General features: G+C 36.2%; 1 protein-coding gene across 1 annotated transcript in view; it reads left to right on the top strand.

Moving 5' to 3' along the window:
* The window catches only part of LOC126761832 (titin), a 107,417-nt gene that overhangs the window by 74,054 nt on the left and 7,301 nt on the right, over nt 1–26,062 (top strand). Inside the window, 11 exon segments of the mRNA XM_050478241.1 lie at nt 1–488; nt 491–1,367; nt 1,417–1,521; nt 1,720–1,950; nt 2,422–7,572; nt 7,575–11,576; nt 15,371–22,195; nt 22,531–22,572; nt 22,638–22,889; nt 23,255–24,226; nt 24,334–26,001. The exon segment at nt 1–488 is cut by the window's left edge and continues 68 nt beyond it. Coding sequence (XP_050334198.1) covers nt 1–488; nt 491–1,367; nt 1,417–1,521; nt 1,720–1,950; nt 2,422–7,572; nt 7,575–11,576; nt 15,371–22,195; nt 22,531–22,572; nt 22,638–22,889; nt 23,255–24,226; nt 24,334–26,001 — 20,613 coding nt within the window.

Genomic DNA, 26,062 nt, shown 5'->3' with positions numbered 1-26,062 from the left:
AACAACCAGAAACCACAGTCACAGTTGAAGAAACACCTGTTGAAGAAGCACCTGAGGAAGTTAGAGAAATGCCCGAAGAGGTGCGTGTGGTTGAGACCATCTCCGAAGACGGTAAACCAAAGAAGAAGAAGATACGCACACGCGTAATCAAAAAGGTCAAGGGTGGCAAACAAGAAGTCACAAAGATCGAAACTGTTGAAGAAGATGACAAACAACCAGAAACCACAGTCACAGTTGAAGAAACACCTGTTGAAGAAGCACCTGAGGAAGTTAGAGAAATGCCCGAAGAGGTGCGTGTGGTTGAGACCATCTCCGAAGACGGTAAACCAAAGAAGAAGAAGATACGCACACGAGTAATCAAGAAGGTCAAGGGTGGCAAACAAGAAGTCACAAAGATCGAAACTGTTGAAGAAGATGACAAACAACCAGAAACCACAGTCACAGTTGAAGAAACACCTGTTGAAGAAGCACCTGAGGAAGTTAGAGAAATAAAGAAATGCCCGAAGAGGTGCGTGTGGTTGAGACCATCTCCGAAGACGGTAAACCAAAGAAGAAGAAGATACGCACACGAGTAATCAAGAAGGTCAAGGGTGGCAAACAAGAAGTCACAAAGATCGAAACTGTTGAAGAAGATGACAAACAACCAGAAACCACAGTCACAGTTGAAGAAACACCTGTTGAAGAAGCACCTGAGGAAGTTAGAGAAATGCCCGAAGAGGTGCGTGTGGTTGAGACGATCTCCGAAGACGGTAAACCAAAGAAGAAGAAGATACGCACACGCGTAATCAAGAAGGTCAAGGGTGGCAAACAAGAAGTCACAAAGATCGAAACTGTTGAAGAAGATGACAAACAACCAGAAACCACAGTCACAGTTGAAGAAACGCCTGTTGAAGAAGTACCTGAGGAAGTTAGAGAAATGCCGGAAGAGGTGCGTGTGGTCGAAACCATCTCCGAAGACGGTAAACCGAAGAAGAAGAAGATACGGACACGAGTAATCAAGAAGGTCAAGGGTGATAAGCAAGAAGTCACAAAGATCGAAACCGTTGAAGAAGATGATAAACAACCAGAAACCACAGTCACAGTTGAAGAAACGCCTGTTGAAGAAGTACCTGAGGAAGTTAGAGAAATGCCGGAAGAGGTGCGTGTGGTTGAAACCATCTCCGAAGACGGTAAACCAAAGAAGAAGAAGATACGCACACGTGTAATCAAGAAGGTCAAGGGTGGCAAACAAGAAGTCACAAAGATCGAAACTGTTGAAGAAGATGACAAACAACCAGAAACCACAGTCACAGTTGAAGAAACACCTGTTGTGGGAGTACCAGAGGAAGTTAGAGAAATGCCAGAACAAAAAACTATTGTCAAGAAAGGTGCGTGTAATTAAAACCAAAATTATTCCGAAAGACGGCCAAAAACCAGATAGCATTGCGGATATAATCGATATTAGCCAATTAGACGATGAAAAGACACCAAAAGAAAAGACACCGAAACAAAAGAAAACCAAAACACTACACAAAACCAAGGGTAAGATGATTACACAATGCAACACTACAGCACTACACTATCACTTAATATATTTGTATACCATGAGCTCGATTATTTTATAAACTAACATTTTTAATGGCAGTTGCAAACTTTTACTTATATAACTAAAAAAACGAACAACATAAATATATATATATATATATATTAACATTTCATCAATATACAAACCTTTATTAGAGGAAAAACCCACACCCGAACACTTAACTACGGAAAAACCAGTTTTCGTTACTACATTCAAATCGGTACAAAATGAAGACGGCGAAACAGTTATTGAAACAGAAAGTAAGAAAATAACTGAGGAGGAAGGCATCGTCATCGAAGAAGTTCTTAGCGATACCGAGCCAGTTATATATGATGATCAGACTGCCTTAAAGAATGTTGAAATTGTAGAAGTCGACGGATACACAGGTGAATTATTATACATACTATTATTAAACTACATACGTACCTCTCTACACATATTTACAAACAATTTAAACTATACACTGAAAATAAATTTTATAAGTTGGCATTTTTGTGGTTTCAACATTGTAGATATTCTTTTATTTCATAACATTTTTTTTTACATATTGACATATCAGTATTTCGAAATAAGTATTATTGCGTAAGAGCGCTTTTGAAAAGTTAAAGCAGAAACAAAACATAACCACAAATGAAAAGACTAGTAATGTCTTCGCGTATTTCTTTGTATTTAAATTTCATGCAGTTTGTGTTGCACATTAAATAATATTTATTTGAATGTGACTGCACAACATGTCTAATTAGATTTAAGTAGGTTATAGAAAATATACAGTTACTTAGTTGATAGAGAATGAAGAAGAGATGAGTGCTACCGATACTGTTTAGAGCTAACGTAGACCCAAATTTTCTCTTGTATAGACCAAGATAGCAAAGAGTACACAATAACAGAACCAGATGATGTCCTTGAAGACATTACACAAACACCAGATACAGATAAGAAAACGAAACATAAAATTAAGAAACAACAGAAAACTACACATAAACCATTTGAAAATATCGACGAAGCACCCGAAGAAGTGATTATAGAGTATATGCCTGAAGAGGTCTACGAAGTGGAACGACCGGTTGAAGTGGTTGTGGTCGAAGACGAAGAAAAAGAAAAGATTGTGGTTGAACCCAAAATAACAGTGGTTAAAAGGCGTAAGATTAAAAAGAAGATCGACGGTCGTGAACAGGTTATTGAAGTGGTTACTAAACAAGAAGAAGGTAAGGAAGAAGAGAGTACAGTGGTTGTACATTCGGAGGATGATGAGCAACCGGAAGATATACAACCGACAGTCCAACAAGTTAAAATCGTTGAAGAGTTGGTTGATACACCGCAGGCAAAGGTCGATGAAAAGCCATCAATTAAGAAAAAACGTAAGCCGAAGAAGGTGGTGAAAAAGGATGACCTAGATGAATATATACAATTCTTAATAGAACAAGAAATACCTAAAACTGTGCTACAAGAATATAAACGTACGGAATTGGAGCAGCCACAGAAGGCGCGTAGCGATACAACGCCAGCGCCGAAACCCATCAAATTGGTGCCAATGAAAATCGAAAGTGTTGAGGTGAAAAAATCGGAGAGACTTGAAATTACATCGGTAGCGGAATTTCCGCAAATGTTGAAATTAAAGAAACCGAAACAGAAACCTAAAGAAGAGAAGCCGAAGAAGGAAACAGCAGCTTTTAGGAATTTCAAATTGAAAAGCTGGATTAATTTCATACCATTTGCACCATATTGCTTTAAGCCTACTATAACCGAGTTGGAGCCAATACGCGGCTGCGGTGAATTATCGCGAACTATGGAAGAAGCAATGAGTGTTATTAAAAAGCGACGCGTTAAAGTAAAACACAGCGAGAGACCTGAAAAGGAATTGGAAACATTGGATCTCGAAACATATGAGGACACGAAAGTGGAAGAGGAAAAACAACCTGAAAAGGTGGAGAAATATAAACGACCAAAGAAGGTGTCAAAGGAACAAACTGCTGCCGAGCCGAAGAAGCTAAAAATAGGCAAAGGAAAAGTGCCCGAGAGTGCGGATGATATTGAGCAGATTACTTTGAAACCAATATCAAAGGATGTTATCGAAGGTATTATTGAAGAAACACCCGAAAAGCCAACCGAAGAGAAACCAAAACGGAAGAAGAGAGGTCGTAAACCGGGTGTTGGTGATACTTCCATACAATTCGAACCACAAGATTTTGATGAAATGGAATCTGATGAAGAACTGATTTCAGAGGGAACGGATACATCACAACCGGAAACTGATCAAGCACAAGATAAACCTAGATACAAACGCAAGAAGAAGACAACACCGCAACCAGAGACAATACAATATCCTATCAAACCACAACAACCAAAAGAAACAGAAGGTACTACACAACCCGAATTGAAATTGCGGAAACCCCAAGGTGATAAACCTGATGTTGAGGAAGAAGGTATTAAGCTGAAGCCATACCATAAAATTGAAATACTCGAATTCGCGCCAGAGGACGTTGAACAGCCGGAGGCACCAGAAGCGCCGGTAGTGGTTAAGAAACGTATAAAGAAGATACGTAAAATTAAACAAGAAACTCCTGCTGAGGAAAACATAATAGAAATCATTGAAATACCAGCGGCGAATATAGAAGATCAGCCAACATATGAAGTTACGGTAACGACAACAGATATCAGTGAATCCACTGAGAAGCGCGTGAAACCTAAAACATTGAAAAAGAAACGTGTCAAATTAATGAAGGAGGATGAGCTCGATGACTTCATCGCCGATTTGACGGAAGCGCCAGAAGATAAGATTTATGATTTCAATACGGTGGACTTCTACGAGATTAAAATACAAGAACTACAGCCAGAATTCATTGAGGAAACTATTGTAAAGGATGATGGCAAAATTAAAACAGAAATACGCAAAAAGCGCAAGCTACTACATAAGAAGGGCGACGAGGAACAAGTGATCGAAATTGTCGAAACCACGGAAACAACGCCTGATTCAAAGGAAACTGTTTACGAAGTGCTTGTTGTAGATACCGAAGAAGCGCCGTCAACGGATTCAACACAAGAAAAACCGAAAAAGAAAAAATCGAAGAAACTGAAAAAGGATGAACTGGATGAATACATACAAAAACTAATCAACGCCGAAATTACCAAAACCGAACTCGAAAAGTATGAGAAAATCGATGTGGACGGCAAACCTAAAAAGGCAAAGAAAACAAAGAAGGTGGCACAAAAAGCGGTGCTTGAAATACCGGACACATTGGAAGTTGACGTTGTAGAGTCCGCACCAAAGGAAGCACCAAAACAGAAAAAACCGAAGAAGAAAATAGTGCCTTTGGAGGAACAGCCGACAGAAGAAACGCCAGAGGTGCCAGCGGCTGAATTTTCAGTTGAAGTTAAAGACACTATGCCCAGCAAAACAGAAAAAGAGGATGTGGTGGAAGAAGTCATAACGACAGAAGAACTTCCGACAGTGCCAGAAAAGACTACAGATGATGTGGTAAGCATTGTAGAAATCTCTGAAAATGTTGAGGTCGTCACAAAAGAAGAACCAAGTGGTGAAATTAAAGAAGAAACGGTCACAAAACGTAAATTTAAGAAGAAGAAGGGGGGCAAGATCTACACTGTAGAAGTTATTGAAACTCAGGCCAAGGATGAACCTGAAGCCGAAGTAACTGTAATAACAACAGAAGATGTGGAGAAAACAGCAACACCACAGCCAGAAACACCAAAACGTGCGCCTAAGAAAACGTCTAAGAAAGTCAAAAAGGAAGAACTTAAGGATTACGTCATGAAGGTTGTAGAAGAAATGCCAGAAGAATTTGCAGTGCAGCCTAAAGAATATGAAGAAATTCCGGAACAAGTTGAAAAACCGGTAGATGAAGATGTCTTCTTCAGAACTACTGTAGTAGAGGAGACCGCCGATGAAACGGAAAAACCAATAACTGACGATATTTCTCCTATTAAAGAAGGTGTCGAAGAGAAAAAGAAGAAACCGAAGAAGCCAAAACAATACAAAATTACGGAGACACAACCAGGAACTCAAGAAGAATTACCACAAAAGGTAGAAATACAATCTGAAGAGGAAATCGACATTAAGGAAACTCCTATCATAGATGACTATGTCATCGATGTGCAAGAAAAGGATCTAAGGAAAATAAAGAAAGTGAAACGTGTCAAACCGAAAGAAGTGCAAAAAATCGAAGAATATGTAGTAAGAATTGAAGAATCGCTGCCTGAAGTTACGACCACAGAAATCGTTGACGAACAGGGAGAGATTACGAAACAGACAACGACAAAACGCCGCCTCAAAAAGAAGGAAGGTCCCAAAGAGTATGTCATAGAAGTAGTGGAAACATTTGAAGAAAATAAACCCGACGAAGTTGAGATTACCGTCTCAACAACAGAAGTCACACCAACCGATTTAACCGAATCTGCAGTGGAACAAACTAAAGTTACTAAGAAGATGAAAAAGAAAAAATCGCCAAAAGACAATTTCGACGAATACTTGCAGCAGTTAATAGAACAGGAAATAACGAAAACGGAATTGGAAGAATTTACACCAATCGAATTTGGTAAAACACCAAAGAAACCTAAAAAGAAAACTAAACATCACAAGAAAACAGTTGAAGTCGTGGATGGAGCAGCTGTTACAATACATGAATTCGACCTAGAAGAAATACCCAGCGAAAAGGAGGAAGAAATTGAAGAACCAATCGCAGAGGTGGTGGTCGAAGACGAGCAACCAGCACCACAAGATTATCAAGATTACAGAATTGGTGTGACTGATGAACAAGTTGAGCCAATGAAATTCGATGACGAAATAATTGAAGAACGTCCCACTAAAGTTAAAAAACCAAAGAAACTCAAAACTACAGTAATTGAAGAAGCTCCTGTTACTTTGGAAGAAATTGAACAAACCGTTGCAACGGTCAAGGAGACCGATGAAACTGGTGAAGTCAAAGAAAAAACAGTTACCAAGCGTAAAGTCAAACGTAAGCAAGGACCTAAAGAGTTTGTATTCGAAATATCGGAAATAAGTGAAGGATCAGATCAACCTATAGCCGAAATAACAATTGTGCAAATAGACGAAACTCCTGTAACTGTTGATGAGGAAAAACCAGCTAAGCCAATTAAAAAGATAGTAAAGAAACCAAAACATGTACCAAAGGAAGACATACAGAACTATTTAGTGAATGTCATCGATGAATTCGTAGAACGTGAAATAGTGTCCGAAAATGAGGAAGAAATTATCGAAGCACCAACGGATGACATCAAGAAACGCATTCCTAAACCCAAAAAGCATAAAGTCAAAGTCACAGAAGAAGATGTACAGTCAGTTGAGGATGTACCTGAGGATCAAATTGCTTTGGTAGAGGAACTCACCGAAACAGTTGATAAAGCGACGGACGAATACCTGATTGGTGTTACCGAGTCGATAGTGTCTGAAAAGCCCATCAAAAAGACTACCAAGAAAATCAAGAAACAGAAATCAGATGCACAAAAACCGGATGAAGAATCAACTGATTTTATGGTACGCGTCTCATCGTTTGAAGAAGCCCCCGAAATTATTGCACGTGAGGAGCAAGTAACCGAAACTCAGCCAGAAGAAATACAACCCGTGGACGATTATAATATTGTTGTAGAAGAAATTGAAACTACAGAAGATGTACAGGAAATTGTCGATGAAGGTGGTGAAAAAGTAAAACAGACAACGAAGAAACGTAAGATAAAGAAAACCGTTGGTCCGAAAGAGGAAATAATAGAAATAATTGAGACACAATTAGACAACTCACCACTTTCTGAGGTTACCGTAATAGTGCAAGAGGTAGAAACAGAACCCGATGCAAAGGAGGAAGACAAACCTCAAGTTAAGAAGCCAAAGAAAACAAAGACAGTTAAAAAAGATGATCTTATGGAGTATATCTATAAACTAATTGAAGAAGATATACCAAAAACTGAATTGGAGAAATATGAGAGAGTCGACTTGGAGGAACCAATAAAATTGAAAAAGAAGAAGAAGCCCGAGAAGAAAGTACTGTAAAAGAAGAAGAACCTTCAAAGGAGCAACTTGAATCCTTTGAAATCGACGTTACGGATGTCGAAGAGGTGAAGGCGAAGAAACCAAGAAAGAAACCATCCAAAGATGTAGTAGTTAAGGAAGAGGATGTCTCCTCGCCGCAATCAAACGAGGAAATGTCTGTAACGCTAATTGAAGAGGATATTCCTAAAAAACCAAAGAAGAGCAAGAAATTACCTGTCTCTGTTACCGAAACTACACCACAGGAAGATATCGATGAAGAATACAAAATAGAAATCATCGAGGAAACTGTCGAAAAGGAAAAGACGACCGACGAAAGTGGCGAGGTCAAAGAAAAAATTGTTAAAAAGAAAAAAGTTAAGCATACAAAGGGGAAGGAAGAAGTAGTATTAGACATTATTGAAGTACACGATAAGAGCAGTGATGAAGCTGAAATCACTGTCATAGCCACAACGCCCAGCAAGGATAAGGACACACCACAAGAGGTACAAGTTAAACAAAAGAAAACTAAGAAATTAAAGACTAAAGATGTGCCCGAGTATATTGCCAAAGTTGTGGATGAAATTCCAGCAGAAATATTCGAGGAATACAAACACGACGAAATTGAAGATACTCCAAGAAAACCAGAGAAAAAACCAAAGCATAAGATAAAACAAACTGTGGATGAAGGTGTTAAAGAAGAGGAGAATGTACATGAATTCACTACAATGGTTGTAGAGGAAGAACCAGTTCAGCCCGATGTAACTGAATATGAGATCATAACAGTTGAAGAGGAGGCTAAACCAAAGAAAAAGAAACCCACTAAATCGAAAGTAAAAATAACGGACGAAGGAAAATCTGAAGAGGAGAAACTAGCTGAAGTAACTGTTAAAGAAAGTGAAGTTGAAAATATCGAAACCATACCGGATTCATCTGATAATATAAAAATTGTTGAAGCTGATAAGACCTCTCCTGAGGAACAAGAATATACGGTAACAACAACAGAAGAAGAATCTAAGCCAAAGAAGAAAAAGCCAACCAAACAAAAAGTTAAGATAATTGAGGAGGATGAAATTGCAGACACACCTTCTGATACAGTTACTGTGCTAGACACGGTACCAAAAGATATCATTGAGGAAACTCCACAGGATGAAGAAATAAATATAACAGAAGAACAACCAGTACCTGAAACTAAAGACTTCTCAGTAACAGTGACGGAAGAACAAACACCAATAAAGAAAAAGAAACCGATTAAACAGAAAATTAAAGTTGTTGAGCAGGACAAGCCCGACGAAGTGCCGTCTGAATCAATTGCAGTTCAAGAAATGGTACCAAAAGACGTCAGTGAGGAAACTCCATCAGAAGAGATAAAAATTACGGAAGAACAACCTGCATCCGAAACTGAAGACTTTGAAGTAACAGCCACGGAAGAGCATAAGAAACCTAAGAAAAAGAAACCTACCAAAGAAAAGGTTAAATATGTTGAAGAGGATAAGATTGAGGATGTACCGTCAGAGGTTATAACGATTGTTGAGGATCAACCTGCTTCTGATAGTGAAGAGTTCGAAATAAAATCCACTGAAAAACCAACTAAATCTAAGAAAAAGAAGCCGACTAAAGAAAAGGTTAAAGTTGTTGAGGAAGATAAGCCCGAGACCGTACCTTCTGAAAAAATTTCTGTTCAAGATACACAGCCTGAGGATGTGAATGAGGAAACTACCGTTGAAAAAATAACAATTACCGAAGAACAACCTGTGGACGAAACCAAAGACTTCGAAGTAACTGTAAAGGAGGAACAAATAAAATCAAAGAAAAAGAAACCAACTAAACAAAAAGTTAAAGTCGTTGAAGAAGACAAACCTGAGGATATACCTTCTGAAATAGTTACAGTCGATGAAGTAGTACCTAAACCAGTTGAGGAAATACCAGCAGAGGAAGTTAACATTGTGGAAGAACAACCAACATCCGAAACAGAAGTCTACGAAGTATCACCAACTGAAAAACAAGAAAAACCAAAGAAAAAGAAACCAAGTAAACAAAAAGTTAAAGTGGTTGAAGAGGAGAAACCTGAGGATAAACCTTCCGATATAGTTACAGTCGATAAATTTGTACCTAAACCAGTTGAGGAAATACCATCAGAGGAAGTAAACATTGTGGAAGAACAACCAACGTCCGAAGTTGAAGACTTCGAAGTATCACCAACTGAAAAACAAGAAAAACCAAAGAAAAAGAAACCAAGTAAACAAAAAGTTAAAGTGGTCGAAGAGGAGAAACCTGAGGATAAACCTTCGGATATAGTTACTGTCGATGAAGCAGTACCTAAACCAGTTGAGGAAATACCATCGGAGGAAGTAATCATTGTGGAAGAACAACCAACGTCCGAAACTGAAGACTTCGAAGTATCACCAACTGAAAAACAAGAAAAACCAAAGAAAAAGAAAACTGTCAAACATAAGGTTAAAGTCATTGAAGAGGACAAACCTGAAGAAACACCTGTAGACAGTGTTGATGTTGCAGACACTGTGGAAGAAGTTAATGATCTACCAATTACAGAGGTAGAAGATTTCGAAGTGACAGTAACAGAAGAACAAACAAAATCAAAGAAAAAGAAGCACACTAAGCCGAAGGTACAAGTTGAAGAAGAGGTTAAACCTGAAGATATTCTTGAAGAACCAGTACATGTAGAAGAAATCGAAACTAAAACGGAAGTTAAAGAAATTGTCGATGACAAAGGTGATGTGCAAAAACAAGTAGTAACCAAACGAAAATTAAAGCGTCAACAGGGACCAAGAGAAGATGTAATCGAAATAATAGAAATACAAACCGCTGACCAACCAGAGGCAGAGGTAACCATCATTGAAACACAACCAGTCAAGGAAGAAGAAACCACTAAACCTAAAGCACAGAAAAAGAAAGTGAAGAAGGTCAAAAAGGATGATTTGCATGATTACATACAAAAATTGATTGAGGAAGAAATACCCAAAACAGAATTGGAAAAGTATGAAAAAATCGAATTTGAAACTACACCAAAGATTAAAAAGGAAAGCGAAGAAATCGCCGATATCACAGTGGAAGAAGAAACACCACAACCAACTACGAAACCAGAGGCGAAGAAAAAGCCTAAACATAAGAAACCACAACAAAGCGTTGAAGAACAACCACTAGCCGAAGTACGTATTGTAGAACAGCCAACGGACGATATCGACGTACCAAAAGCACAAATTAAGGTCATAGAAACAGAAGAGCCCATTGTTGTTACAGAGGAAACACCAGCTGAAATTAAAGTCGAAGAGATAACAGATCAGAAAGGAGAACCAATTCAACAAGTCACCACCAAACGTGTACTCAAAAAGAAAGAAAAAGGCAAAAAAGATGCCACAATAAACATAATAACTGTACAAGATGATAGTAGTCCCGAAGCTATTGTCATTATAAGTGAAGAGCCAGAAACAGCGCCCACAATACTCGAAGAAGAACAACCAGAACAAACTGTACAAACCATAGAACAAAAACCAAAGAAACCTAAAAAGACAATCAAGAAAATTAAAAAGGATGAACTAGATGAATATGTGCAGAAATTGATTGAAGAAGAAATACCGAAAGTAGAACTTGAGCAATACGAAAAACCAGATCTGTCAATAGTAAAGAAACCAAAAGAAAAGAAAGAAACCACTAAACCACAAGACACTGAAGTAGTAGAAAAACCAGAAACACTCGAAGACATTGAAAAACCAGAAAAACCTAAAAAATCAAAGAAACCTTTTGAAAAACCCACAACCACTGAGACTACACAAGTCGAGGAAACACCACTTACAGACACAACAGACGAGGTAGTTACCGTAGTCGAAGAAACTACTAAACCCAAAACACGTAAACAGCCAAAACAACAACAAGAAAAGCCACAAGAAACACAGTTAGAGGACACAGAACCAACAACCACAACATCGGATACCACTGATACAAAACCAAAAACAATAAAACATAAGCCAAAAGAACAAAAAATCACTGAAGATACAAGTAAGTGCATTTGCGACTTTTGTTGCTGCCGCCACAGCAAGTGTTGCCATGCTCAAAACCTTCGTTACACATATTTACTTTCTACTTATGTACTCGTACCTTCTATTTGTTGCGACAAAAACGCATAAAACCCCTCTGCATAAAGCAAAGAGCCTTTTATATTTTTAAACTATCTGCTGTGCCTACTATTCCCCCCTTTCTCTCTGCTACTGAGTTCCCATATATTACATGTTGAATACTAAACATTTTACCTACAACACAAATAAACATAACACACTATTTTTAGGCAAATAAAAAACATAAAATTTATTTTTAAGCAAAATGTATGTATGTATTAAAAATTTTCTGGGCTAAGGCATAAATGCTTGAAGCTCTATAGTATGTTATTGAGCACTAATTCGAAAATTTTAAATATTTTTTCACATTCTTAATTTAATAATTTTATTTGAGTTATAATAAGTAATTAATATAACAATATAGACACTAAAATAAATTATAAAAAACTAAAACAAATTAATAAAGTTTAAATTAATTTGAAATAAAAAATAAATTAGTTAAAATATATAAATAATTTAATATAAAAAACTTTTAAGCAATTTATTTTAAAATTTAATAAAAAAAATGAATAACGGAAACAATAAAAAATAAAAAAACTACAATTAAATAATAATAAAATAAATTATATAAAACTAAATAAATGAATAAAAAACTTAAAAAGCAAACTCAAAATAATTTAATTTGAAATAAAATGTAAGCACTTATAAAAAAATATAAATAAGCATCAAGGAAATTACTTGAAAATAAAATTATTAAATAAAATTTTACAAATACAATAATATTAAAAATATTAATTTTTATTTTTCATTAATTATAATATTTAGGAAAAATTAAATTTTTGATACAATATAAGAAGAAAAAAATAAAATTTGAATATAATTTTTTATTCAAAATTAAAAAAAAGATATGTTTTGATAACTTCTCAATCTTTTTATAATTATTTAGGAAAAATTTTATTTTTAATACAGAATTATAAGAAAACAATAAAATTTACATAAAATTTTGTATTTATACTTTTTGACAAAAAATATTTTTTGTTCACTTTTCGAAATTTCTAATTTTTTTGTTATTATTATTAAAATGTTTTTATATTTTGTTTTATTCGAGTGCTAATATTTTTTTTTTTTTGTTTAAAATTAATTATATTTCTTTTTACAATTTGATCAAATATTTTTGCATTCAAAATAATATATTTGAAATTTTTGAAATAGAAATAGAAATAATTAAACAACTTTTAAAAATAAAAATAAATTATCACAAAATGTTTTCAACTATTTTTTCCGAGAATATTTAATAATTTAATAAAAATTTGGGACAAAAAAAAATAATAATTAATATTTCAAAATAATGTTTTTTTCAGAGTAAAAATTTTATAGAATAAATTTGAAAAATAATCACGATTTAATTTTAGAGATATTTATTAATCAAATACAAAATATAAAGCTATAAATATACCGTATAAATGTAAAAAAAAAATATTTTATATAGAATTTATTTAATATTTAAAAGATAACATTCATAAATAAGGTAGACTAACAAATCAAAAACTGTTCAGAAATTCAAAAAACCTAAATTAAAAAATTTCTAAATTTTCAAAATTTTAATTTTGAAAAATAATACAAATCAGAAAAAAATATTTATATTTTAATATACATAAATAAAATAAATAAGTAAACCGAAAAAGAAGAAGAAATAAGTAAACAAAAATATATTGTTTAATAAATATTATACTAAACAAATATATTTTTTTAATTTAAATTTTAAAATCATTTTATAAATGAAAAATTTGTATTGACATAAATTTTTATGAAGCCTAAAACAGAAAAATATTTTTAGTTTTTTTTTATAACTGACATATTATGTTTTTTTTTTATTCTTTTGTTCTAATTATAAAAATTCATCAAAAAAACATCAAGAATTTACAAAATATAAAAATATATTAATAATTAAATAACATATAATAACTTTTAATAATAAAGTAAACACACGTATATCTATAAACATTCCAAAATTATATTACATTTTAGGTTAAAAAATATATTGATAATATAAAAATTTAATATTATTGTATCAAAAGAAAAAAAAACATTTCAAAAAAAAATTTTAATCTACCAAAATTTACATAAAATGTAACTTTTTGTTTTTGAACTTTTAAATAACATTCCAAAAAATTCACGCAGGAAGTAAAAACAACACATAAAAAACCTTAAGTCAGAAAATTAAAAATACAATATTTTTATTTTGAATGCTTAAATATTTGAATAAATTGTAAAAGGAAATATAAACATCAGTGTATAATAAATTTTCAACAAAAAATATTAGCTTTCGAATAAAAAAATATAAAAATATTTAATAATAATAACAAAAAACTAAACAAATCATGAAAAGTTCAAAAAGTAAATAAAAACTATTTTTTGAAAAAATATTAAAAACAGAAAGAAATTAAGAAATATATGCATAATAAACTTTAAACAAAAAAGTCCGAAAATATCAGAAAATAAAAATATTTTAATACATAATAGTAATAAATCCAAAATAGATTTAATAGTCAGAAAAGGTTGAGAAAGTCAAAAAAACCTAAATTAAAATTATGAAGTATAATAAAAAATAAATTGATATAAAATAATATTATTTTAAAATAAAATATATAACAAAAAACTAAAAAAATCATAAAACCTTCGAAAAGTAAAAAAAAATTTTAAAACTTATAAATATCGGAAAATAATTCAAACATAATGAATTTTAAGGCAAAAAAATTAACTGTCGGATAAATAAAAAATAAAAAAAAAATATTTTAATAAATAAGATAGACTAACAAATCAAAAACGGTTCAGAAATTCAAAACACCTAAATTAAAAAATTTTTAAATTTTAAAAATTTAAATTTTGAAAAATAATAAAAATCAGAAAAAAATTAAAAATATATACACAATAAATTTTAAACAAAAAAATTTAATTTCGGCTAAAAAAATATTATAATCATAATATTCATAAATTCAAAATAGACTAAAAAATCAAAACAAAAACAAAAATTAGAAAGTCAAAAAGACCTAAATTAAAATTACATTCCATTTAATAAAAAATAAAAGACCCAAAATACCAGAAATTTGGATAAAATTTTGAAATTATATTTTTCTAAAACGCTATGCGCCATATCTAATACATTTATGCCTTAACCTCTAAATATGTTTCTTCTTTATCTATAAATTATCACTTTCCAATTATATTATAACCAGACTCTACTTGTAACACTTTTCTGCCAACTGCACCAACTGTCAACTGCACTTTTTCTTTCCCCGTATTTATTATAGTGTTCGTCCGCTTATTTTCGTTTTGTCCTAAAAAAACTCAAAACCTTTACAAAAAAATTGTGTTTGTCTTTAAGAAATTAGTTTTTAGCCGACTTATGTGTTCTTTTATCTTATTAATACTGTTATAATGGTTGAAAATTTAAGTATTATAAAAAAAACAAAAACAATACTACTTTTCCTCCCTAAATTAATTGCCACTTTTCGAATTTCTGTACTGCATTTGTACCTCTCTTGTCCGTCCAGCTTCGTTTTCCTCGTTATACATTAGCTAAAAAATGAAAAAATATCCAATACTATACATTAGTAATATTTTGCTGTATATATGTCAAAAGCCTATCCACAAGGATAAAGAACAAAAAAATCGTTTTTTCCAAAAATATTGTTTTATTTCCGTCTTTGTACTCATATAATATGTTTTATATATTAGGAGAAGAAACAGTGGTACATAAGGATTACGAATTCAGCATTGTGGAGCAGGAGCCAACGATAATCGAAGAAGAAGAAGAAGAGGAACGTCCATTACAGGTGAGGATCATCGAAGAAGTGCCCGAGGTAGCGGATTCCCATCCGATTGAAGTGATAGAAGAGGAGCAGCCAGAGGAGGAGGAAGTAGAAGTGCCCACTGTGGGTGAGCCGGAGAAACCTAGAAAGAAGAAGAAGACTACGAAGAAAAAAATCGACGAGCATGATCTCATCATACAAAAACTATTGGAACAGGAGATTGAAAAAACCGAACTTGAGAAATATGAGAAATTCGAGTTTGAGAGGCCAGAAAAGGTTAAGGCCGAATTTGCCAATATTGAGCCACAGAAAATCATACGTGAAGAGCAGAAACCAACGAAATTGGTTATTGTGGAGGCAGCAGAGGTGCCACAATCTATTAAGTTGAAGCCAACTAAACGCAAGCCAAAGGTAGCCGAAGAACAGACCGTGCAATTGCCTAAATTTAAGCTGAAGAGTCGTATGGAGGTGGTTACATATCCGCCAGAAGTATTGATACCGAAAATAACGGAAATCGGGGCGACACGGGAAAGTGGTGAGCTTACGCGAAATATTGAGGAAGCTGAGGAGGTTTTGAAGTTCAAGCCACGTAAGGTAAAGAAATTGAAGCCAATTAAAGATGATTTGGAAAGACCACAGTTGGAGACATATGAGAAATATGTGAGCAGTGAAGAGGAAGCAGAAGAACCGACACCTTATCAGAAACCTGAAAAGGCACCAAAGCCAGAAGAAAAGCCACAAGAAGTTAAACTAAAGATAGGTAAAGGTAAGAAGAAGCCCATTGTTGAGGAACAGCCTGAGAGTGTAACATTGAAAAAGACACCTGAGAAACCCAAAGAGGCTGAAGTTGTCGAAGAAGATGTTACCAAAAAGAAGGAAGTGGCAACAGTTACAGTGGTTGAAGAAACTGCAAAACAGCCCACTTATGAATTGCAGCCATTTGAGCCAACCGACTTTGAACATCCAGAATACGAAAAGGAGGAAATAGAACCCATCGAATTTCCTGAAGAACCGAAACCAAGCAAGAAGGAGCCCAAACAAAAGCATAAGCCTAAACCCAAACCAAAACCTGAGCCAGAAGTAAATATAACCCAAATCGTGCCCGGGGTGCCTAAAGAACAAGAAGAGGCACCTGAAGAGGAGGTTAAATTCCGCATTCCAGAGAGCAAAACACCGGAAGAAACAAAGGAAGAAGTCAAACTAAAACCAGTTAAAAAGGAAAAGGTAGTACCAGCAACCGAAGAGGAGGCTAAGGTAGTACCTATCGAAGAGGAAGTTGAAAAACTGCCTACAATCGAAGCTGAGGAAAAAATTGAGAAGAAAAAGAAGCCGAAAGCAAAGAAACCACAGCAAAAGGAGGAAGAAGCTGTTGAGGAGAAACCAGAGGAACAATTTGAAATCTCAGTTACCGAGGAACAAGTAATTGTACCAGAGCAACCAGCTGAAGAAAAACCTGCTGAAATCAAGATTAAAAAGAAGAAACCTAAAGAGGTACCAGTGGCTGAAGTACAAGTAGTTGAAGAAGTTCCTGCAGAAGAAATCATAGAAGAAACACCAGTTGAGTATAAAATTACAACCACTGTCATTGAGCCCGAGGAAGTGCCAGAAGAGCATAAAGTACGTGTTATTGATTACGATCAAAAGGAGGTTACTGTAGAAGAAGTGGTTGAAGAAAGGGTGGTTACACGCAAGAAGAAGCCAAAACCACAAAAGCCGGAAGAATATGAGCACACGGTTACGGAACCCAAAGTAGAGGAAGTTCCAGCAGTGGAGGAAGTAATTTCAACTCAGCCTAAGCAGCCAGAAGAAGAAATTATTGAAGAAGCGGTAGTGGAAGTTAAGGAAGTAGTTGACATACCTGAAGAACCAGTTGCGAAGGTCACTGTGAAAAAGAAGAAGCCAGCTAAGAAACCTGAGGAAGTAACTGAAGTTGAAGAGGTACCTCTCATCGAGGACGTCAAGGAGGAAATAACAGAAATAGAAAAGGTTGAAGATGTTGTCGTTGAAGAAGTTATTAAAAAGAAGAAACCAAAGAGCTACAAATTTAAAATAACTGAAACAGAGGCTGAAGAAGTGCCTGAGCAACCGGTTGAAGAAATACAAGAGGAAATTGAAATACCTAAACCAGTAGAGGAGGAAATTGTAGAAGATTTCCCAACATACGAAATTACTACAACAGATATAGAAGCTCAGATTCCACAGCCCATAGAAGAAGTTAAAGAAGTTGAAGTTAAAGAGAAAAAGCCTAAAAAGGTGAAGGTAGCAGATACCCCCAAAGAATATGAAGTTGGAATAGTGGAAGAAGTAGCTGCACCAGTAGTTGAAGAAGATGATCAACCAGATGGCGCAATCTTCTCAATCAAGAAGAAACCAAAGAAACAGGCTCCTGAAGAATTTGAAGCTTCCGTAGTTTTAACCGAACCAAAACCTGTGGAAGAAGTTGAAACACAAGTGGAAATAAAGAAGAAGCCAAAGAAACCTAAGACTAAAGAAGAAGCATCTGCCGTTCATGAAATTAAGATTATTGAAACGGAAATTCCAAAGGAAGAAATTTTGGAGCAAGCTATAGAAGAGGTAACAGTTATCACAGAAGTGCCTGCTAAGGAGGAAGCGCCTAAAGAATACCAATTTGGCATTGTCGAATCTCAAGTTGAAGAAGAAATTTCGCAGCCTGAATTCACGGTTAAGGAAAAAGTAATCGCTGAGAAGCCAAGAGAAGAACCTGAAGCTGAGTTTGTTATCAAAGAAAGTAAACCAGTAGAAGAAGTCGTGGAGGAAGCTAAGATAAAGACCAAAAAGTCCAAAAAGAAGCCAGCAGAGACGCAAGAAGTTGAATTAAAAGTAAAAGTCACCGAGGAAATTCCAGAAGAACCCACGCCAGTTGTGGAGAAAGTGAAAGAGATAGTTACCGTTCCTGAAAAAATTGTGACCGAAGAAAAGCCCAAAGAATATGTTATTGGTGTTAAGGAGTCTATGCCGGAAAAACCTGAACCAGCACCAGTTGAAGAAATCGAGATCCCACAAGAACAAGAGGAAACAGTCGAAGAAGCGCCATTACAAGAGGTAAAAGTTATTACAACTACTCCGAAAGAGGAAATAACTAAAGAGGTATCTGTGGTTAAGAAAAAGGTTAAAAAACCGAAGGAAACTAAAGAAGAGCTCAAGGTCGATGTAGTAGAAGAAGTACCAAAACCTGTTGAAGAAGAAGCACAGCCAGAAATAAGCGCTCCAGTCCAAATTGAAGAGCAAGTAGAAGAACAACCGAAGGCATTTGAGGTTCAAGTTACAGAAACAGAAGCTAAAGAAGAAACCATTGAAGAACAAATTACCATACCAAAGAAGAAAAAACCAACGCCTAAAGTTACAGAAGAGCCAGAAGCAAAGGTTACATTGACAACAACGAAACCGGTGGAAGAAGTGCAAGAAGAGGTTAAGATCAAAAAGAAACCTAAGAAGAAGCCAGCCGAAGAAGAAGTTGCAGCTGAACTTAAGGTAACGGTGGTAGAAGAAACACCTGTTGTTCCAGAAATCGAAGAAGTTGTGGAAGTAGTGGAAGAAGTACAACCTGTACCTGAAATTGTTGAAGAAGAAAAGCCAAAGGAATATGAGTTTAAGGTAACAGAAAGTGAGGCTGAAAAACCAAAGGAAGAAGTTACTGCAGAAGAGGTTACTCTTCCACAGAAGAAGAAGAAGCCCGTTCCACAAGTTCAAGAAGAGCCAGAAGTTAAAGTTAAGCTGACAACAGTAGAACCTGTTAAAGAGGTTCAAGAAGAAATTAAAATCAAAAAGAAACCAAAGAAGAAGCCAACAGAAGAATTGGCAGAAGTTGAACTTAAGGTCAGTGTTATTGAAGAGGTGCCAGCTGTTCCTGCTGTAGAAGAGCAAATTGTGGAGGAAGAAGAAGTTAAGCCCACACCTCAAGTGATTGAAGAAGAATTAGTAAAGGAATATGAAATTCAGATTAAGGAAAGTAAGGTTGAAAAACCAAAGGAAGAAGTTTCTGAAGAACAAATAACACTTCCGAAGAAAAAGAAACCCACAGCTCAAGTAACTGAAGAACCAGAGGCAAAGGTTACATTGACAACAACGAAACCAACAGAGGAAGTGCAGGAAGAAATCAAAATTAAGAAGAAACCCAAAAAGGAACCTAAAGTTGAAGAAGCTCAGGCCGAGCTCAAGGTGACTGTTGTGGAAGAGGTACCTGCTGCACCTGAAGTGGTTGAAGAAATTGAGGAAGTGGAAGAAATTCAACAAAAACCGGAGGAAGAGAAACCAAAGGAATATGAATTTAAGGTAACAGAAACTGAAAAACCAAAGGAAGAAGTATCTGAGGAACAAATAATACTTCCGAAGAAAAAGAAACCCACACCTCAAGTAACTGAAGAACCAGAAGCAGAGGTTACATTGACAACAACCAAACCAATAGAGGTAGTGGAGGAAGAAATCAAAATTAAAAAGAAACCCAAAAAGGAGCCTAAAGTTGAGGAAGCTCAGGCCGAGCTCAAGGTGACTGTTGTGGAAGAGGTACCTGCTGCACCTGAAGTGGTTGAAGAAATTGAGGAAGTGGAAGAAATTCAACAAAAACCGGAGGAAGAGAAACCAAAGGAATACGAATTTAAGGTAACAGAAACTGAAAAGCCAAAGGAAGAAGTATCTGAGGAACAAATAACACTTCCGAAGAAAAAGAAACCCACACCTCTAGTAACCGAAGAACCAGAAGCAGAGGTTACATTGACAACAACCAAACCAACAGAGGAAGTGCAGGAAGAAATCAAAATTAAGAAGAAACCCAAAAAGGAACCTAAAGTTGAAGAAGCTCAGGCCGAGCTCAAGGTGACTGTTGTGGAAGAGGTACCTGCCGCTCCTGAAGTGGTTGAAGAAATTGAAGAAGCGGAAGAAATCCAAACGAAACCTGAAGAACCGAAGCCAGAAGAACCGAAACCAAAGGAATATGAGTTCAAGGTTACTGAATCTGAAAAACCAAAAGAAGAAGTTTCTGAGGAGCAAATAACACTTCCGAAGAAAAAGAAACCAACTCCTCAAGTCACAGAAGAACCGGAGACCGAGGTTAAATTGACAACAAAGAAACCAATTGAGGAGGTTCAGGAGGAAATTAAAATTAAGAAGAAACCGAAAAAAGAACCAAAACCAGAAGAAGCTGCGGCTGAACTGAAGGTTACAATTGAAGAGGAAGTACCACAAGAACTAGTACAAGTGGAAGAGGTGGAAGAAATAGAAGAAGTGATAGTGCCTAAGGAAGAAAAACCTGAAGAGAAGCCAAAAGAATATGAGTTCAAAATTAAAGAAACTGAACCACAACCCGAACAAATTGCCGAGGAGGAAGTTGTGTTGCCAAAGAAGAAACCAATTAAACCGGAAGTAGTTGAAGAACCTGAAGCGGAAGTAACATTGAAACCTAAAAAGAAGGTCGAAGAAGTGGAGGAAGAACTGAAGGTTGTAAAGAAGAAGCAAAAGAAACCTAAGGAAGAAGCGGCAACCGAGTTTACAGTACAAGTTGAGGAAGAAGTTGTACCCGAACCTGTTGTTGAAGAAATAGAAGAGATCGAAGAGGTATTTGTGCCTAAAAAACCAAAACATACAGAAGAAACTGAAGAGGTTGAAGTGAAATTGAAGAAACCTGTGCCAGAAGAAATTCCAGATGATGTGCAAGTTGACGTTGTGCTCAAGCCGAAGAAACCTAAACAAGTTGAAACTGAGGAGTTCGCAGTCGACGTCCAATTGCCTAAACAAAAGAAAACAACAGAAGAAACAACGGACGAAACAGTTGCGCTGAAAAAGAAGAAGAAGCCCAAGCCAGTTGTCGAAGAGGCGGCTGATGAACTGAAAATAACCAAAGAAGTCATCGAAGAACGTCCAGTTGAAATTGAGGAAGAAGAAATTGTCGAGGAAGCTGTCGTTATGCGCAGAAAACCGAAGAAACCATTCGAACCAACCGTTGAAGAACATGACGAACAAGAATTTAGTTTGTCTTTGAAGAAACCTAGGCGCATAAACGAAGGTGTGGCAGAAGAAGCAACAGTTTTAAAGAAACGTCCTTCACGACCAATGGTATTCGACGAAGCTGGTGCAGAACTTTCTATCAAACGGGAAGAGGAATACGAAGAGGGTGAAGATATCGAAGAATTTATCGTCGAAAAAGGGCCAAAACCAAAACCATTGGAAATAACCGAAGAAAACGAACAAGAATATACGGTTAAGAAATTGAGACGTCGCAAGAAGGGTGTAGAAATACCCGAATTTACCGATGTCGAAAATGTTACATTCCGTCCTAAAACGACAAAAACTAAAGAAGATGTCGATCAAGAATTCAATATTGCATTAGATCAATATGCTGAGGAAGAGATCTCAATGTCCGGCAAAGTTAAGTTAAAGAAACCGATAACTAAGACATACTCTGAAGCGGCTGATGAGGTTAAAGTCAAGGTCTTTGAAGATTATGATGATGATGAAGGCCCTATTATTGAAGAGATACGCGATGATAGTAGTATTGAAGATACCATGTACGATGTGGAAGAACCCGAAGAATATCAAGTGGAAGAATTGCCACCTGACGATTTCGATTTCACGATTAAACCAAAATTAGCTAAACCCAGATATTCGATACAAGATGTGGAAGAGGAGCAATTCTTGATTGGAATTCGTCGTCCGAAAAGCGATTCGGTAACGTACGATGAGGACTCGTTCACATTCAAAAAGAAACGAAAGGTTGTGCAACAGATTTTCAACGAAGGTCAGTAATACGAAACCTTTTATTATAAGAGATATATGATAGCACCTGAATTATAGTATATACATCGCATTTGATCATTTAACTGCTTGGCAATAAATATTTAATATTATTCTTTATCTTCAAATGAGTAAATTTAATTTAGCAGGCTTATATGATAACAGCGTTAGTAATGTGAGGTAATGGCTTTAAATGCATACATCTATGTCTCTCCATGCTCAATGTACTCATAATCAATATTTGTTGCACCATTAACATTTCACTTGTCAAAAATGATGGATCTTTTCTCCATTTGGCATTAATTTTAACTTTTCTTGTTTACTTTTTCCCACCAACAGAGGGCGCTTCATTAAATATCACACGCGAAATGAATATTGAAGGTAAGTTTTTGAATCGGTGTATAACTTGGAAGCCTTGGTAACTAACGAGTGTACCTTCCTTTCAGAAACCGATGACGAGAATGCCATGTACTCCATTTGCAATTATATCGCCGACAACGACGAGGCAATCAATTTGGTCGAGGGTGAAAAGGTTTATGTCATCGGACGGCACAGCTCAGAATGGTGGTATGTGAAGAAGAACATAACCGAAGAGGAGGGCTGGGTACCTGCACAATATCTTATGGAACCAGTCGAATACCAACATTATGTACAGAAGAAATTACACGAGAAAATCGACAAGCTGCCAGTGTTTGAACGTAAGCTCCTCCTATTACATATATTATAATGGAAAGAGGACTATAATTGTTTGAAAATATATGGCATACAGGGTGACAAAAACTAGTATATACATATGTAAAACCAGCATAAAAATATAAACAAACTCCTAAGCGAACCGCATTCAATACAAATAAATAAAACCTAATTGGCATTAAAGATTTATTAATTTCGAAAACATCAATTTTTCTCACCCTGTATAGCCATTAATGTACCTAATTCTTAACGTACGTGAATATCGTTCATTGTTTTTGTAAAATTTGGTAAGAATGTGTCTTGTTCACTTTATGTCTAACACAACGTGTTCTGTTCTATTGTTTCTTCTATAACACATCAATGTTTGAAGGTCCCGGACCTGAAGAGAAACCTTTGGCACCACGTTTCATTGAAAAATTACAACCCATTCAAACACCTGATGGTTATACCGTACAATTTGAATGCAAAGTTGAGGGTATACCGCGTCCACAAATCGCTTGGTTCCGTGAGACTGCCATAATAAAGCCTTCCCAAGACTTCCAAATGTACTATGATGATGACAATGTGGCTACATTGATAATACGCGAAGTATTCCCAGAGGATGCTGGTAAATTTACTTGTGTGGCTAAAAATGCTGCCGGTTTCACATCATCCACAACGGAACTGATTGTTGAAACACCATTGTCTGATCATGGTTCCGATGCTACGGGCTTATCGCGTAAGAGTCTGTCACGTGAGTCCTCACTAGCCGATATACTCGAAGGCATACCACCGACCTTCTCACGCAAACCGAAAGCACAATATGTTGATGAAGATACAAATGTTATATTGGAATGTCGTTTGGTGGCTGTACCCGAGCCTGATATTGTTTGGACCTTCAATGGCGAGGAAATCGATGTTGAGGAAACCAAAAATATACGCGTTGTTACCGAATCTGATATGCATATGTATTGTAGTGTTGTACACATTACGAAAGTAAAGAAATATCAGGAAGGTACCTATGAGGTGATTGCCACCAATCGGGAAGGCGAATCACGACTGCCGATTGTTTTGAAGGTACGCACTGGTGATAAAGAACCACCACAAGTTTTGGAACCGCTACGTAACACTGTTGTGCGTGAGGGTGAGAGCGTCGTCTTAACCACACAAATTGTGGGCAATCCACGTCCTAAGGTGACCTGGTACAAAGATGGCAAACCAATCACAAAGAATACTAAATCTGACAAAGATACACATACTTTGACTTTGATCTCACCGAAGGCGCCCGAAAGTGGTGAATATACTGTAAAGGCAGAGAATCCATTGGGCAGCGTAGAAACAACGGCTAACCTAACTATTGAAGGTAGTATTTTTGTTTATTGTTTTATGTTTAGCTTAAACCTTCAATAAATATAAAAGTTTACTTTACCATTTACTAAACAAAATTTCTGTACTCCAATCTCCAAACAGAACCTTCCTCCGGCAATGCCGAACCACCGTTGTTCGTCGAACGTTTCGAGGAACAATCTGTGCCGCAAAAGGGCACAATCCGTTTGCCAGCTAAGGTGACCGGTAATCCAGTGCCTGAGGTGCAATGGCTTTTCAATAACAATCCACTTTATCCCTCGCAACGTATACAACAAATGTACGATGGTGAGAATATTGAGCTCATTATCAAGGACGCCAACCCCGATACAGATTCCGGTGATTACAAGTGTATCGCCAGCAATCCGATCGGTAAGACATCACATGGAGCGCGTGTTATTGTCGAGGTTGATGAGGTCACGTTCACCAAGAAACTTAAGAAAACCATAACTATCGAAGAAATACAATCACTCACGTTGGAGTGTGAAACCTCACATGTGGTCACAACAAAATGGTTCTTCAATGGCAAAGAACTCAGCGGTATGGATCATCGTGTAGTCGTCGAAGATGGCAAAGTACATAAACTAGTTATACGTAATACCAATTTGCGTGATAGCGGTACTTATGTTTGCAAAGTTAAGAATAAGGAGACCGAGTCGACAGTTGAAGTTTTGCCACGTAAACCTGAATTCATAAAAATACTCGAAGACTACGAAGTAACCGAAAAGGAGACTGCAGTTTTGGATGTTGAAGTATCCACGGATAATGCTGAAGTCGTATGGTTTAAGGACGGTGAAAAGATCACACCCGAAAAGAAAAATGTAGAATTCGTCAACGTGGGTAAGGTGCGTAAACTCATAATACGTGACATCACCGTACACGATGAGGGCGAATACACCTGTAAGTTAGACGAACAGGAATGCAGCGCTGAACTCACAGTCATTGAATTGCCGCCCGAAATTGTGAAACCATTGAAGGATGTTACCGTAACACAAGGCGAGAACACCGGTTTCGAAATTGAATTGAGCAAGGGTGATGCTTTAGTTAAATGGTTTAAGGATGGCAAAGAGCTGCCTCTGAACGGACACATGCAACTAACGATCGATGGTAAGAAACAAACGCTAAGAATCGTAGAGGCCAAACCATCGGATGCCGGAGAGTATACCATACAAGTGGGTCCACAAACTTCAAAGGCACAACTAATCGTCGAGGAACCGTTGGTGAACTTTGTATTGCCATTGCCTGATGTGACTATCGCCACGAAGGGTACAGATGCCGAATTCACAGTTGAATTGTCACAACCTGATGTCGAGGTTACTTGGTATAAAAAGTCTAAACCCATTAAACCCAACAAAAAGCATGAAGTATTTGTTGAGGGTACCGTTAGACGTTTGGTTATACACGATGCTGATGATGATGATAGCGGTGAGATTAGTTGTACCGCTGCTAATGCAACAACAGCAAGTAAATTGTGTGTTGAGGAAATTCAAACATTACCCATCATCACCAGTGACAAGGACCAAACGATTAAGGTTAAGGAGAATGATGATGTTACGATGACAGTCAAATTTACTGGCACGCCAAAACCAGATGCCGAATGGAGTACAACAAAGAATGTTGTTGTCAAGAATAAGCATTTAATACCCACATTAGATGAACAATCGGCATCGCTTACCATCAAGAAGGTGGTGGACGATGACGAAGGTATATACACTGTAAGACTGAAGAATCCAGTTGGCGAAGTGGAAGCCACGCTTAACTTGATCATAATGAGTGAGTATTTGAGATTAAAAACGTGTTCAATTTTTTTTATGGTCCTGCAATAAAGTGAACT

This window comes from Bactrocera neohumeralis, chromosome 6 (genome assembly GCF_024586455.1).
Source record: "Bactrocera neohumeralis isolate Rockhampton chromosome 6, APGP_CSIRO_Bneo_wtdbg2-racon-allhic-juicebox.fasta_v2, whole genome shotgun sequence".
In the NCBI taxonomy this organism is placed as follows: domain Eukaryota; kingdom Metazoa; phylum Arthropoda; class Insecta; order Diptera; family Tephritidae; genus Bactrocera; species Bactrocera neohumeralis.
The sequence above is the reverse complement of the archived record's forward strand: the minus strand, read 5'-3'. Positions and strand labels throughout refer to the sequence as shown.